Here is a 16,390-nt window from a genome sequence, read left to right as displayed (position 1 = left end):
ATTTGCAATTATGAATGTTGTCTTTCTTAAGAATTGTTAACAATGCTTTGTACATGATTTCGTTAGCATCTAAACGAAGAACGTCAAAATGATAAAACTTAGAAGCAATGTGGAATATCAGAATCACGTGAATTTCGCTCACTGGCGGGATATTATAACTGATATTAAATTATGGTGGAAAAATCGAAACTTCTTACTATTTATCGATATTTATTTATAAAAAAAAAAAAAATTAGGATAAGAATTACACAATACTTACTGATTAGAAGGTAGTTTATTTATCCATGCTTTATACATTTATCATAATTTGAATTTGAAAAGAAAAATGTCCCTGCTTTTGTAGTGCTACTATTTCCCACAATCAGAAATTTTTAAGAATTAATTTTTATTTAAAATGTATTACTGTAAAATGCATGGTACATAAATGTGTTGTAAGTTCCATTATGACATTATTTACGATAATTAACGGATGAAATATCGATAGTAAGTGGTTACATCAGTTACAAACACGATTTTAAATGGATAAATCTGGGTTGTAAGTTATAAGTATAAGGCCTATGATTTATTCACAGATTAGTATTTTTATATTCATATAGGTAGACAAATTGTGAACAAACGTACATTTTGCATGACAATACGACTATAGATGTCGGCTGTCTTATCAATGAGGAGAACTGATCCAAGCCCATAAAACATGTACATTTCACATAATTGTTCAGGAGAAACAGATTAGTGAAGTTGCTTTCCATTTCGTATAGATGGCGTTCATTTGTAAACAATTATACCCTAGTATCCCAAGGTTTATAGATAATATCTATTATCTATAAACCTTGCTAGTATCCATGCTCTATGTATCAATATCAGTGACACGGTTTTAAAAGATATCTTCTAAAGGTCCTCTTTTACAATAGCAGTGGTAAACTCGAATTTAGCTGAACCTCGGTTATCAACTAACTCCTAGGTTAACTTATTGCCAGTATGCAGTAATACGGTATTTTAAATTGAAATCAGAATTAAACTACTATTGTAGAACAGGAACTTATAAGACCGTGATTAATGATATGGCAGTTCTGTGATAAAATTATATTTATGTGGACTGATAAGATATGAACATTTATACTCAGTTAAGAAATATGTTCAACAGTTAACTGTGTTTTAAACAACAAGCATCTTGAATTTTCTATTAAAGTTTTTTTTTTTTAGAGAATCCTAACAGTGCCTTTAATAGGGATAAATCCTTCTATTTTATATGTTGATTTCATACAAATAAAATGAATTATTTGTCAAATAGTGAAAAGGCATTTAAACTCTTAAATGGTATAGTATGTTTGTACAAACCGGCTGGAGTAAGTTTAAAAGGTTGTCGCCATTCATTGCTGTTAAAATTATGCCAGGGTAAGAAAACTTGATTAATGAAATAATTACACTTATAATAATAAGAACTATTGTATATTATTAATAGATTTAAATTCAATGGATGTCAGACCACCAGAAAATCGAGTTATAATTTCCGGTGACACTACAAAATCACTAGAAGTTAAACTAGAACCTAGTTATGCGGACAACGTACTTGTTGTTGGTCCCAGATATCAGAGCAAAGATCTTAAATGTATTTGGACTACTCATTTAGGAATGCGTGTTTCAGGTGTTTGTGGTATGATATATATTATAATATGATATGCATTATGTTAATTATTAAATTATTCTAATAATGAAAATATATTTTTGTAAGTCATGGGACTGAATAAAGGTACTAAAATGGTGAGACATCTTCAAGAAAATTATCCATTGCGGACATATCATTTACATGGGCAATTGGGAATCATGACCAAAAACATGCATATTGATGGTCAAGTAGTTGAAAAGGGACGTTTTGATTTTGTGAAACGTGAAAATATCGATAAACTTATGTCTACAATACAAGCCTCAAATCAAAAAAAGATGTTTCAGTAATTACATTTTATGTATTAGATTTCTAAGTATTATGCTTAATTCTTAATGTAATTACTAGTTTTACTTTAGTCTTGCCAAGGTTGATACTCAAACTCAAATGGCATACGATTTAGCTACTAAAGGCTTAATCAGACCAACATCAAGTAACGAGCCTTTAATTTATGGCATAAAATGTATCAGTCTAGAGTTGCCTAATTTTGTTATTGGTTAGTATTATAACTATTTTATTTTGATTATATTAACATCAATAAAATCATGTGAGATTTGTTGTAGATATGTCCTTTAAATATCTAATGTAGATATTTAATTTAAAGATAATATTAGAAGAGATTCAAAAAAATCTTAATAATTTAGTCATACTCTATAAATATTTTATTGACTAGAGACTTAAATATAATATTTCTTTAATCCTTTATGATTCTATTATACATAGTTTTCACTTTTTATAAAAAATATTTTCTTGATACTTATATTAATAATAATAAATTTGTATTTAAAATTTCAGAAGTTAATGTTATTAATGAGTATGAAAGCTATTTATTATCATTAGTTCATGAAATTGGACTGAAGTTAAGGTGTTCAGCTACATGCACCGCATTACGTTGCATAAGATATTCATCCTTCAATATTAATCAAGCCCTTTTAATGAAACATTGGAATCTTCAATATGTGTTGGATAATATAAAAGAATGTAATTCTTCATACGATAAAATAAACCATTTATCTGCATTTGTCGCAGAACAATCTCAGTTAGAAACTAATCAAAATATGACCAGTGTATAATAATGTTAGTGAAATTTAAAAATTATTTATTCTCTTTTAAAAAGAATTGTATAAATATTAATAGAATATTAATTGTTCAATTGTTGTACATTTGTATGAAATATATTTATTTTCTATAAAATTTTATAAAAATATCTTATTTATTTTTATATAGACAGACATACAATTTAAGTAAAATTTATCAATATTACTAAAAAATGGAGGAGAAATTACCAAAGTAAAATTCGGAAAATTATTATGGTAATTTGGGAAACTGAAGAAATGCCAGGAGAATGGAACACGGTAATACTATGCCCAATATTTAAAAAGGGAGACACACTAGACCCAACAAATTACAGAGGAATTTCCTTATTGGATATTTGTTATAAAATATTGTCGACGCTCCTTTTGGAAAGAGTAACGCTGTATACAGAAGCCATCATGGGAAGGTATTGTTGTGGCTTTGTAAAGGGAAAATCCACTGTCGACCACATATTCACCTTAAAGCAAACAATGGAGAAATATTATAAGTTTGATAAGGACCTATATTTGGTATTTGTGGATTACAAACAAGCTTATGAAAGTGTAAATAGGAAAGAACTATGGAAAGCAATGATACTTTTTGGAATCCCACAAAAATATGTAAACTTAGTAAAAATGTGTAATGACAAGACGTTACTTAAAGTACATTACTTACAGAGATTATCGCTAGCCTTTGAGGTTAATTCAGGATTGAGACAGGAAGATGCTTTATCCCCAACTTTATTTAACCTGGGACTAGAAGAAGTTATCAGAGAATCCTATGAAGGATGAACAAATGGAAGTTCTTGGTGAAGAAACTGTTTTGGCATATGCTGATGACATAGTTCTTTAAGGGAATACACGAGAAGAAGTTACCCACTCAGTTTCTAAACTAATAGAAACCAGCAAAAACATTGGCTTATGTATCAATGAAGAAAAGACTAAACTTATGATACTATCTAGAAGAAATTTAGACCAGTCAAACCTGAAAGTAAGAAGTATGAACTTTGAAACTTTGTTCTGATCGCATCTAAACATCAACCGATATGCATAATAATCATTTGAAATAACATTCTTGTTTGTTTTGGCACCTGTTACGGGATTTTGTATAATATTTATGTAATACCTGTCATTTAATACCAATAATAAAATTAATAGTTCTTAAATAGTTTTTTAATAGTATTATTTAATAATTCATTTTCAATTGCGCAATTATCGACCGGGTCAAAAATGATTAAATTAAACTACGATTTATTAAACAATAGCTTTTAGGGGTATAAAAAATAGATAAAAACCTATTCGCTGATCTACCAAATGTATATACAAATTTTCATTGAAATCGGTTAATCCGTTTTGGAGAAATATGGTCACAAACATTATGACACGAGATTTTTATATACATATAAATTATGAGGTGTTATTCACTAATTTTCTCTACAAACTATTCATGTGCTGTAAAATGTATAAGCTCGTAAATTATATACTTATTGTTTTACATAACAGATAATGAATGTCTTTTAATAAAATAAAAATAATTAAAAAAACGTATATAAAGTTATAACATTTATATTTAATAGTAGTTTAGTTTGTAGAACACTTCTTAGTGCGACATCAACTAAATTGCAAAGCAAATTTTTCAACTGTCTTATTGTGTATAATTATTTATAACAAACAGTCAAGGGTTTCTGTAAAATTACTAGAGAGATATTAAAGGGAATGTTTTATAAGCGCTATGAGAGGTAAGGGACTAAGCTCCTTGCACCCCTCACTTTTAACCCTGTTTATATATTTAAAAGTTGGTATATATTGTTTCATTTATCATTAAAAAAAAGAAAAACACACTAATACATTTTAATAAAATATTTCATACATGATGCTATCTACTTGAATATGTGATTATAAAAGTTCACTCTTCACATTTTTTGTATATTATTTAAAATAATTTATTTTTATTAATGAGATAAAGTTAGTAATATAAGATGTACTATAAAATAGTATACTCAATGTAAATTAGAGTGATTTATTAAACAATTTTACAAAGTATGACTAAATTAGGCATAGTAATTATTATACATATCCTATTGAATAATTATCTCTAATAGAAATGTATTCATTTATGAATGTAGGTATAGTGTAAACAATATTACAAATAACAAAACATTACTTTATATTAAATAAATATAAATGCTTAAATAAACAAATAATAATGTAATAATATTAAAATAAATTTAAAAAAACTTTTAACTCTCATTGTAATAATTTTCTATTATGATATAGAAACATCAGCATATTAACATTGTCCATTAATAAATTGGTTCTTTTTGAGGTCACTAAATTATCAGCAGTAGAAAAACATTTTTCGGAACTTACCGATGAGGCAGGAATAGCAATATACTGTTTTGCTAATGTTGCAAGAGCTGGATACTTATTTTCTTTTGATTTCCACCAATCATATGGATTTAAATCAAATCGTAATGGAGGTTCAGCTATATAAGTTTGAAGTTGAATAGTTAAATCATTAATGTCTATTGTTATATTTCCATACAAATATTCAAGATCACTTCTTTGAATTGGTGGATCTTTCTCTAAATTAATTTCAGGTCTACATCTTTCCAATAAATCCTTAACAGACGATTGAATTTTTTCTCTTGCAGAAATTGATTCAAATTCTAAATCTTTATAACGAGGATCTAAAAAAGATGCAATTTGTTTGACAGGGACAGAATTTGTTTCATTCCAAGAAAGTTTAAACCGTTCTTTAATTTCAGAAATAATAGTACGTTTGAAATTTTTAGTTAATACATCATCAGTTTCTTTCAATTTTAAATGGTGATCCAATAATCGTGCAATTAGTGGTCTGACCATTGAAGCTGGTGAATGGTTTTCTGTACAAAATAAATTTGTTACAACATATAGTGGTTTAAGGAGACTGACAAGATTTTCTATTTTCAACCATTGGGATTTAGTAATTTCTATTTTCCGAGAAATATCCGATGATGTAATTGTTCTATCTGCCAATACATTTGAAATTGGTCTCTTATTTTTTAAAAGGAGTTCGAACATTAAATAAATTGAGTTTCGCCGTGTTTCACAATATTGCACCAATGATTCGTGTAGGATTCCTAGCTGTTGTTGTTCATTTAACAATGACTTTTTAGCTGCATTTGAATGTCTAAAATGCTCAACTACAGCATTGCATTGTTTTATTATTTCCGAAAAGTTTTTTTCTTTAAGCGCAACATTAATGGCTGATTGTAAACTATTTGCAGCACACATCACATCCATGTTTTCATCATCTATTTTAATAGCCGGTATTAATTTTACAGCATTTATTAAATGTTGTGTGTTATCAGTGACAATGGTCGTAATTTTACCATTAATTTGCCAATCATCTAATATACATGTTAATTTTTCCGCTATAAATTCTACTGTATTGGGTTCTGAAGTCATATCAAGCGTGGCTAAAGTAAATGACTTTGGTGACCACTCTTTGTTGATTATGTGAGCAGTTAAAGTTATATAAGAATTTTGACCAGCAGAAGACCAACCTGCACCAATAGTACAGACTACACTTTTTGCATTTTGTAATTCTTTTTTAATTTTATCCTCAATGGTTAATTTTAAAGAACATAGTCTTTTTTTCATTGCTTCATCTCTGCAGATTTTATAACTAGGCTCCACGATAGCCATGAATTGACAAAATCCAGGACTCGAGCAAAATGATATTGGTAATTGATTTGTTGCGATTAATGAAGCCAGTGCTTGATGAATTAACTCTGTTCTTTCATTATTGCATTCACGATCATTATCAGACCCACATTTTTCAGAAATACGGCGACGTTTTCTAGATTTTGAATTTTCATTAATTACAAAATCCAAAATAGAAGGTGTAATTTCTTCTTTAACTAAAATTGTATCATCTTGTCCGATAAGAATTGTATTGTTTTTGCTTTCACTATGTATTTCTTTGGAATCATTAGATTGTTTATTAGATCCAGATTCAGACCTACAAAATGTATTTAAATAATATATAATTATTAATGGAGTAAAATAATAATAAAAATAATTTTAACATTGAAAGAAAATTTAATAATTTTTATTTACCATGTCGTTGTTGATTCTTCCGGGGGTTTTATATTATGTTTATTACGCAAGTGCCTTAGCAAAGATCCAGTGGTTCCACCAGCACAAGAGTATTCATTGCAAGTATTCTTATCGCATAAATCGCAAAATGCTCGATCTCCTATTCGCCTTGCATATGACCACACCCAACTTTTTCTTTTACCCATTTTTTGTAGATATATTTTGGTTAAAATTGTATAAGTTGTACATCAATCAATAAATTTGATTTAAGGAGTGTAGCTGAAGTTCAAATCGAATTTCTTTCACTTAATATTATCACTTAGCTTAAAGATGTCTGATAAAAATACGTTAAAAGATAAAGCTAATCACTAAATTAAAAATAAAGCTTAAAATACTGTGGGGATACGGAGCGTAGCCTCACTATCGCACGTTACCAACTGTCACCACATTTTTTGTATTTTATTATAGTAAAATTATTTTATTTATGTTCCTTGTCAATGTTGAAATTGTTGAACCTGTTGTGCGAGCTTCGACGGTTACGGAAATCGTTTGGTCGAACTTGGCTCACTCTCCTCACCGATCAAGTCCAACGTCTTTTATTTAGATATTAGGAAAAAAAGTCTCCAAATTAATATTTGATTTAAATTCAGTCTTTTATGCATAAACAAAATAAAATATACAATGCCATATAATTATATAATATATTATAATAATATAACATCTTTAACATCTATAATATTATTTAAAAAATATAAGAGTGCTATTATTCAGATATAAAAGATCTCTTTCTTACATTTTGACCTATTTACTTTAAAAAACTAGGAATATCTGGGCATTCGTCCTCATCAAAACGCTTACATAAAATGTTCAATCGAACTACGATTTTTTACCAGCTTTTGTTTTTTTCCGATTAATTTCTACTACTTCAGCCAATGCCATTCTTACCTTGTCCATTCCAACTTCTTGACGCATTTTTGTTAGTAATTTCCAAATGACATGAAATATTTTATTTTTAGATGTTTTCTATTTTCAAGATTTAATATTTTAATTTTTTTTTTTTTTTTTTTTGATAAGAAAACTGAATAAAATTTTAAGAAAAAGGTTTAGACCAAATAATATTGGTTCTTTAGTAGATTGATAGGGGTAGAGCAGAGTGATTAAACCTAGGGACGCCAAAACGCTAAAAATCGGCCACTGCACAATAACCATAGAATAAAACAGAATGGACACTGATATCAAATTACATGGGCAGCATAGGACAATAATGAAATCAGTCAGCTATTTTATTTGAGTTACAGTAGGAAGTTAGTAACATTTTATTCCATCATGAAATGGTAGTAATATTCTTTATAAGCTACTGCGCATTTCCATATGTTACTTATAGTAGTATTATTTTTCAAGGTATTAAGTGCAATAAGAATTTGAGATTTGGGAGATCACATATTGAACAATTACCATTGTGGCGCCGCTACCGATCCTACAATGATAGGCGGTTGTCGGCAACGACTCGCATGTTATGGATGAGGACAGGAGCGAAGTGGGTTACTCAAATATATATAAAAGTAATATATCACCATGAATTAAATAATAATAATTTTAATTATAACTTAATATAGGGCGCCCCGGGAATGCTAAGGTTTTAGGTAAAATACAAAATAATTAATACACAATATATAAATTAGCGTATAGGAACATTGGAATACACATATTACATAAATGAAAAAAAAGACGACCTGGTTCGTAATACCCTCTTCGTCGATACACGTAATGTTGACCCGCAGTTGTCAGATGACACGATGATCCAGCCACTCAACACCGGCAATCGGGAACGGTATGATCCACCAGGAAAATGAGGAATATATAAAAAATCGGCCACGAAAGACTTGGTGTGGCAGCACAAAAAATGGCACACATTAACGATGGGCGGACACAGACGTGCGTCGGGCCCAACCGTTGGCAAAAGACAAACCTAACCTAACCTTTTTCACTTCAGTCAACGGTCGTGACTGTCGGCATCGTGATCGCTCGACGGCCTGTCGCTGGACGCTGGAGGGGGAACTTGGGAGCTGGTTTTATGTCCGCTGCATTGTGATGCCCGAAACAAGTACATACATATATATATATATATATATATATATATATGCCGAGCAGACTCGTTCCGCGTTCGAACAACCGTAGTTAAAATTACAATTAATAACGAATATCAGTTATAACTGATTATAATTTGATAACAAAAGTACCTCAATTAAAATGGCCTCTGATTTCGTTGCTCCACCCCCTGACAATACTATTGATTTTCATTAGAAAAAAACTTCGGATACATGACGTAATTGTTAGAATTATCAATATTATTCTTATCAGATGTTATGATGGAGTGATTGGCACACGAGAGGATCGCGACCAATTTATTTATTCTTGGCACTTGTTTAAATGTTTACAATAAGAACAAGAGATGGAAGGATACATTAAATTACTTGATTGAAAAGATTATTCAATAACAAGAGGAGCCTAAAAAAGAGCTTTGGTTAGTTTAGACATTTGGATTGTAAGAACTAGATAGGTCAAAGGAGTAACTTGTAGAGGAGAAATTTGTTATGTAGTGTCACATGTTTAGACGAAAGGAGGCAAAGCTGTCTTTGATGATAGTTTAAAAACAGGGGGGTTCAGGGGTCAGCTGACCCACAGTTAATATTTATTGACAAAATTGGCCTATTGGACAGTTGTTCTATCAGAGTTACTTGAAAAATGAATGCCATGTATATTCAAAATTTAAAATTTTTCAATTCATAATTTATATTTATAATTATATCGTTTTAGTAGAAAGCGGGTCCTCGCTGGTTCCTTCACCGCCGAAATAGCACTTTTCCAACATTTTTTTTTTGTTAAAAACCTTCTGGCAATTACAAACAATTAAAAACAATTTGAGCCAAATCGGGCCGAACCTAACCTAACCTGGGCCAGCCCTTCTCAATTAATGAAATTTTATACATTTTTGGCTTCATTTATATATATATTTATATATAGATTATTATTGTTATTATTATTTATAGATCGGACCATTTACAATAATTAATAGCTTCATTAAAACTTAAAACCGACCAATACTTACATGTAACTATGTTGTAGATGGCGGACTTCATCCCGTACACCAGGGATGTGAGCAATACAATGTGTCCACTAGGACCATAAAATCGAATAAATAATTTTACTCGGCATATTTCGCCGGTCGTATATTGTTAACTTTAGCTGGAAAAAAAAATAGGAAAGATAACAAGACAGTGGACTGTATAAGAAAGGAGGGTGATATATATATATATATATATATATATATATGTAACCTTGTGTGACCATTAACAGTATAAACTAAATAAAATTATACTATTTGACGTATATTAACATATACTAAATAATAAATAACTAGTCCGATCAAAATAACTATATAATAATAATAAAAAGAAAAAAATGACGAACGTGACCTGACCCTCCTGGAAAAGATGGGGTGACGCCGTTGATGGTGAACGCTGAAGTCTGGAACTGGCCGGACCGGCAAATTACAGTATGTTGGTGGCGACAAAACAATTGTTCCCGTTTGACTCGGGAATCAAGTGGCGGAAAACACACCGATACCGATTGGCGTGAAGGAGGCGCCAAAAGCCTGGTTTCACATTCATGCCAAACGAAATAAAAAAAAAAAAACACGCGAGGACTCACACGCGTGTGGCGCAGAGGGCCGTTGACAGACGCGAATGCCGGCCGAATATATCTGGGCTACGTGTGTGTCGCGACGGACTCCGATAGCCATCAGAAAACGCACTGCAATCGAAGACAGGCGATGTGGCTGGTAATCGTCGACCATTTCCCGCGAAAAACCGGTTGGCGACGGAGCGGCAACAATAAATCTGCGTGCACGCAACCACTGAACCACAGTCACGAACGAAGATATAACAAGTTTGTAGAGTAGGACGAAAAGCACATTAAATCACAATTGTTGCTGATAAGTGAACACCCTAAAACATGGTAACGAATAAGTTTAAGGAAATGGATTTTGTAGAACAACACTCGTCTAACATCAAAATAAAGAAAAACGTGGTTTAAACAAAAAAACGGATGTAATAATAATAACATACGTGAACGAATTCGAGGTGCACACAACGAAAAAAGACAAGATACGAAAGATTAACTGTGCATAATACGACGATCAGGGGCATATTTAGGGGGGGGGTCATGTGGGTGTTAGAACACCCCCATCGACCGCATTTTATAGTTAGGTTAGGTTAGGTTATGGTTAGGTTTCACCAAATAGCAAACTTATAGTATAATATGAATAAACATTGTATACAACTTGTAGATTTTACATATACTGTCTAAATTTTAATCATTTATATAAATATATGGTATTTATTAATGTAACAAGGAGGGGGGCAGAGCACCCAATTATCATGAGTTAATTACATTTTAAAACGCCCCCGTTAAATGAATCCTGGATACGCCACTGACGACGATAATGGATTCACGACGAAAGCTACTTCCGAAATCAACACGGCGTGTGGCCTGCGGCGGCAAATTCGTATTTCGTTCGACTCTTTCCTTCACTGCCGGAGACGGTTCTGGAACATCTAACCAGAGCCGATTGAATTTTTTTGTTTAGACTCGTTAAAATTCGAAACGGAAAATTAACGTGCTCACTGCAATATAAAACAACGAGCAAAAATCATAGAATCAGTACATAATACGAATAACATTTGGAGGAGACCGTCGAAAATTGTGTAAATGTTTTTAATTGAAATTGTATTTTGATAAAGTTATTATGCTCAACAGATAGCGCTTTTGTTAATAATTTTTAGCAGTAGTCAAGTGTTTCTGAAGATAAATATTCAAATACTATATTGTAAACTCAGTACTATATAGCTTTTATAATTCTTACACAGTAATTGCTCGTGTTTGTCTACCACATCGACGATCCCAAAAGGTTACGCCTCACATAACTGACAGTTTGATAAAAAGTCGTGTTTTTACCACTATTTCCAGAGTGTACATTCTATGTAGTAGTATATATTTGCCAATCTTGGGACAAAAGAAATCCCTTGTTCTTCGGCTGGTCCCTCCGCCGCCGCCACCGCCGCCGATGACTGGTACATTCTCTCCTCTATATCTATTACCCGACCTGTTGTGCCAATGTCGCGTTATCGTAATCGTATACGACCATAGATATATACAACGAATATATATCTGTGTATAAGGCCGACCTACGTTTCAGCCACAAATATATACAATATATAATACTATTGTATACATCTATGGTTCCAGCGAACAAAAATGATAAGATATATTTAAAATAATTTTAACGGGTAATGAGAAATTTAAATATATTGTATATACGTTAAGATTTGTTTGCCCTTGACAGCATCATAATGTTTTCTTTCGAGTATATGATGATGTTGATATATAGTGTTAATAAAATAGTCTTTAGATCATACGTAGTCATAACATTATGATTTTGTCTAGACGAATAGTAATTAACAAATTTGGTGTAAACAAAATTGTTATATATAGTCATAACATCGTCCTAAGATATTGCTTTATGATAAAAAAGTTATGCAAATGCTATATGCCGGCTATTATCTACTTGTTCGATAACTCCCACCCATATAGTAATAAAATGAAATCATTGACACTCTGAAAAGAGTTATCTACAATTAGTCATTCTCCGGGCACTGTAACTAGTAAACATCTTTTTTCATTTTTCACCAAGTGTCTCAATACTAAATAATGGTCGGTTAAATCGTTGACAACGTAGCTACTACATACACGATGACATATACATATGTTCCATCAACGTCAGCTGCAGAACTTACAGATGGAACCTTATACGTTTTGTACTTAAACGCCCGAAATTTTATTACCATAGGCAGTGTTCGGCTTGGGCGGGAACGCATGGGAACTCAGCTCCTATACTAGCTTTTAATTTTAATTAGCGTTCCCAAACTACATTTTCCTAAAAGAACGCATGGATACGCAGAATAAAATATAAATGACAACAAACATTCGTACGGATTAATACGAACATTCTTATATAATTTAAATTTGAATATGTAAATTCAATTTTTATCACGAATTAAGATACACGGGAGATATAAATATATAAGATATTTTTTTTTCGATTAATAAGTACACAATCTGTATAATTGGTTTTACCATAAAAATAATATTATTATGGGCTATAGAATAAAATATATATGATATGAAAACGCTATCTAATTTACTTGAGCTATGGTTGTAGATTTTCTTATCTATCTCAGTGATAATTATTGATGTTTCTATTTTTAGAACGTCAACAATTTCCAATTTATTAAAAATATTGATATTGATTATTATCTAAGCTGATAAATTCATATTTATTTTAAGTGTCGTCAACTGTCAGTTTATATTTTAACAAGGAAAGCTGCCATTTGACATTTTGATTTTATGAAAACGAGACACGAGTTATTTCTATGACTGTTAATTACTGTCCACTAACGAAATATTACTAAAATTTCAGACCTCTTCTAATATTTTAATTTATAGTGATTAAAAATTAATATTCTTATATTTATATATTGGTGTTAATTATTAATTCTATAATAATAATAATGGATACATTTGTTATAAAAACAAAATCAAAATCATCAAAAAAGATTGACCAAGAAGTAAGTAATTTATTATTTGTATTAATTTTTCTAGTTGTAACAGTTTCAATAAAGATATTTGGTCAGCTAAATACTTAAGGTAAATAATATAAGTAATATATGTAAGTATTATATTGGTAGGTACTATATACTATACTAGTATACAGTTTTAAATAACATAAAAAGTATGGTACCTAGTTACTTAGTTGAATAGATCTCATAAAATAACTTGAAGTTAAATAAAAAATTAACTTATGGAGTTGCAAAGTTATAAAAAATTAGTTTAATAACTTGGCTTTAAATTTGCAACTAGTTAATGTCCACCTTTGCTATTTATAAGTAATATTTTATACAGTTAATAAGTATAACATATACAATTTACCTATATTAATTTATAGGATTATCAAAATGTGTGTAAAGATAGTTCTCATCCTCCCGTAAACCCTGTAAGTATTTCACAATTGTTTTGATTATTATTTTTGAATATTCAGGTAATATATGTTCTCTAGATAGGTGCTAAAAATTAAAATGTATTTTAGGTATTTCCTATTACATCACATTTTGTAGAAGAAGTTGAGCTCAATTTTCAAATAGAACATAATGTAAGTACCTATTGTGTTGATACTTAATACCTTAATAGCTGCACAATATTTTCTTTCATTAAAGAAACATAATATTTTATTTTTACTAACAAATAACAATTTTAATTTTATTTATTTTGTATATAAACTGCATTTACACATAATTTTTAAATATTCTCATATATATGCATATTTCAATATTTGTGATATTAATAATATTTTATTATACTATTTTATTCATTCTTATACCAAATATATTCAGTTTTAATCTCAATAATAATAATAATATAATATTATTTTATTGTTTTATACATATATGAAGCTATGTAGGTAAAGAATAGTTCAAGGAATGATACATTTTATTTTTTCATTTATTTTTATTTTGAATACTTACTGAAAAATAAAAATTGATAGACAATAGTAGTTTATAGTATTATATTTGACTTTCTATTTACTTTTTTGATTTATATTACTTAAAATTATTTACATTTTTTATTCTTATAGGATGCTAAAATATCCAATAAAATCTCAAAAATAAAAGCATAGAAAATATTCGACCACAATGCTGGGATGAAAAACATAAAATATTTTACTGATGAATATATCCTTGGATTTTTTTTAATGAAAATAATCTTGGCTGTGAAGTTTGTAAAAAAGGCAACTCAAATTTAAGCAAAACAAAAGAACTCATTTTGCTAAAGGGTGGATCAAAGATGAAATTTGTGCTGTTGGACCAGATATTAAAAAACAACAAGCAAATCTAAAGAAGAAAATTTTATTGCATAAAACTTTAAATGTTCATTTATATATGGAAAGAATTATTCATAAAAGCAAATTTGATGATATTCAGCATATTAAAAAATTATCTAAAATTGATATAGAAACTACAGAAAAGTGTTTAGAACTGCATATTGTATTGCTAAAAACCAACGCCCTTTTTCTGATCATCCAAAATTCATTGATTTCCAAATCTATAATGGCCTTAATATGGGACGAATCTTACAAAGTGATAAGTCATGTTCTAATATAGTTTATCACATTGCTATTGAAATGAGAAAAAAAGTTTGTAGTGAGATTATTCACCAACAAAGAAAACTGTATGTTATAGTAGACGAATCCACCACATTGAGTAAAAAAACTATGCTAGTAATATGTTTAAGAACTGCTATTGGTGAGAAATGAATAACTTTTTTTTTAGACATGGTAGAATTAAGTGCAAAATCTGCTGAAGCAATAAAAAATGCAATTATTACAAACATATTTTATTATGAAATGACCGATGATTTTCTCAAAAAGTATTTGATTGCATTTTTCAGTGATGGTGCATCTACTATGCTAGGAAGAAAAGCTGGTGTAAGTACAAAGTTTATACATTTTACACGGTATACCGTTTATACAGTTTTTTCCGGTATACCGTTTACCAAAATAATTTAAAAAGACCAGTATTCTGTCAGCCCTAAGATAAACATGATTTTTTCTTGTTCTTCAACTTGTTTTCTTCGTTGTTCTCCATTTATATGTTTATCTCTTGATATATTTATATGTTATATGGTAAAACGTTTTTCAACAGAAATTTTACATTACATATCTTACACACCTTACACAACAACACTAATCCGTCGGCAGAAAAAATCTTTAATTTATAATTTTATAAAATTCAAAACACCGAAAATGACTTAAAAACCCCTAAAATGCCTTAAAAAATGAGAAAAATGATCTTAAAATCAAAAATTGTCATTAAATGTAAAAAAATGCAAAGTAAAATTTCTTATTCTAATTTAAAAATACCTAAAGCATATTTTTAACAAAACGAGCATCATAAAGAAAGCTTCAGATAAAAAGTGCATCTAAATCCCAGCTCTAGTTATTAGTAATTAAATTTACATTGTTATTATGTTGCACAATTATCGTTAATTTAATTTTACACAAAAGTTATTATTTAACTGTAATAACTGTAATTTTTTTTCATATTACGACAATTCATGTATATTTCATATAATTTGGGTTTCAGTCTAGTGTGTAGAGAAGTTAGGTACTTATAAATAGGGCTATTTTTTTTAAATGTAATTTCAACATTAATTTTTTTAAGCATGACTTATTTTTATATATTATTATTATTTATTTATTTTTATTTTTATCACCTGTAAAAACGATGTCGAGTTACTAATGAAAATAGTAAAATGAACTGTTAGAATGTATACATACATATTTCAATATTACAAATTATATACGTATAACAATAAGATTAATATTTATTTAGTATGGTTTTTCACTTCATAGAAGATATTTAAAATAAATGTAGGTATATTTGGAATGTTTTAAAAT

At 29.5% G+C, this 16,390-nt stretch overlaps 2 protein-coding genes and 1 pseudogene across 2 annotated transcripts; 2 read left to right on the top strand and 1 right to left on the bottom strand.

Moving 5' to 3' along the window:
* The first annotated feature begins 814 nt into the window (after positions 1–814).
* Positions 815–2,983, top strand: LOC112687663 (mitochondrial mRNA pseudouridine synthase Trub2). Its single transcript, XM_025560511.1, has 6 exons — positions 815–1,395; positions 1,463–1,654; positions 1,733–1,949; positions 2,023–2,159; positions 2,459–2,740; positions 2,891–2,983. Exons 1-5 carry the CDS (start codon positions 1,272–1,274, stop codon positions 2,734–2,736), a joined length of 948 nt encoding a protein of 315 aa, XP_025416296.1. The 5' UTR covers positions 815–1,271; the 3' UTR covers positions 2,737–2,740; positions 2,891–2,983.
* A 1,979-nt stretch (positions 2,984–4,962) lies between these two features.
* LOC112687661 (zinc finger BED domain-containing protein 1-like) lies at positions 4,963–7,214 on the bottom strand. The gene is made up of 2 exons (XM_025560508.1): positions 6,841–7,214; positions 4,963–6,742 (listed from the first exon to the last, which is right to left on the bottom strand). The coding sequence occupies exons 1-2, from the start codon at positions 7,023–7,025 to the stop codon at positions 4,984–4,986; spliced, it is 1,944 nt and encodes a 647-aa protein (XP_025416293.1). The 5' UTR covers positions 7,026–7,214; the 3' UTR covers positions 4,963–4,983.
* A 5,416-nt stretch (positions 7,215–12,630) lies between these two features.
* Positions 12,631–15,744, top strand: LOC112687598 (annotated as a pseudogene).
* The last annotated feature ends 646 nt before the right edge of the window (positions 15,745–16,390 follow it).

The sequence above is a fragment of the Sipha flava genome, unplaced genomic scaffold (assembly GCF_003268045.1).
Source record: "Sipha flava isolate LNK unplaced genomic scaffold, YSA_version1 35a_pilon_pilon, whole genome shotgun sequence".
Classification (NCBI taxonomy): domain Eukaryota; kingdom Metazoa; phylum Arthropoda; class Insecta; order Hemiptera; family Aphididae; genus Sipha; species Sipha flava.
The sequence above is the reverse complement of the archived record's forward strand: the minus strand, read 5'-3'. Positions and strand labels throughout refer to the sequence as shown.

What these genes read in the sequence shown, in the direction of transcription:
- LOC112687663 (XM_025560511.1), top strand. Translation starts at nt 1,272, where the DNA reads ATGAATTATTTGTCAAATAGTGAAAAGGCATTTAAACTCTTAAATGGT. An exon ending in AATCAAAAAAAGATGTTTCA is followed by an intron (nt 1,950 to 2,022) that starts GTAATTACATTT and finishes GTTTTACTTTAG; the next exon opens with TCTTGCCAAGGTTGATACTC. An exon ending in GTTGCCTAATTTTGTTATTG is followed by an intron (nt 2,160 to 2,458) that starts GTTAGTATTATA and finishes TTAAAATTTCAG; the next exon opens with AAGTTAATGTTATTAATGAG.
- LOC112687661 (XM_025560508.1), bottom strand. Translation starts at nt 7,025, where the DNA reads ATGGGTAAAAGAAAAAGTTGGGTGTGGTCATATGCAAGGCGAATAGGA. An exon ending in GAAGAATCAACAACGACATG is followed by an intron (nt 6,743 to 6,840) that starts GTAAATAAAAAT and finishes TACATTTTGTAG; the next exon opens with GTCTGAATCTGGATCTAATA.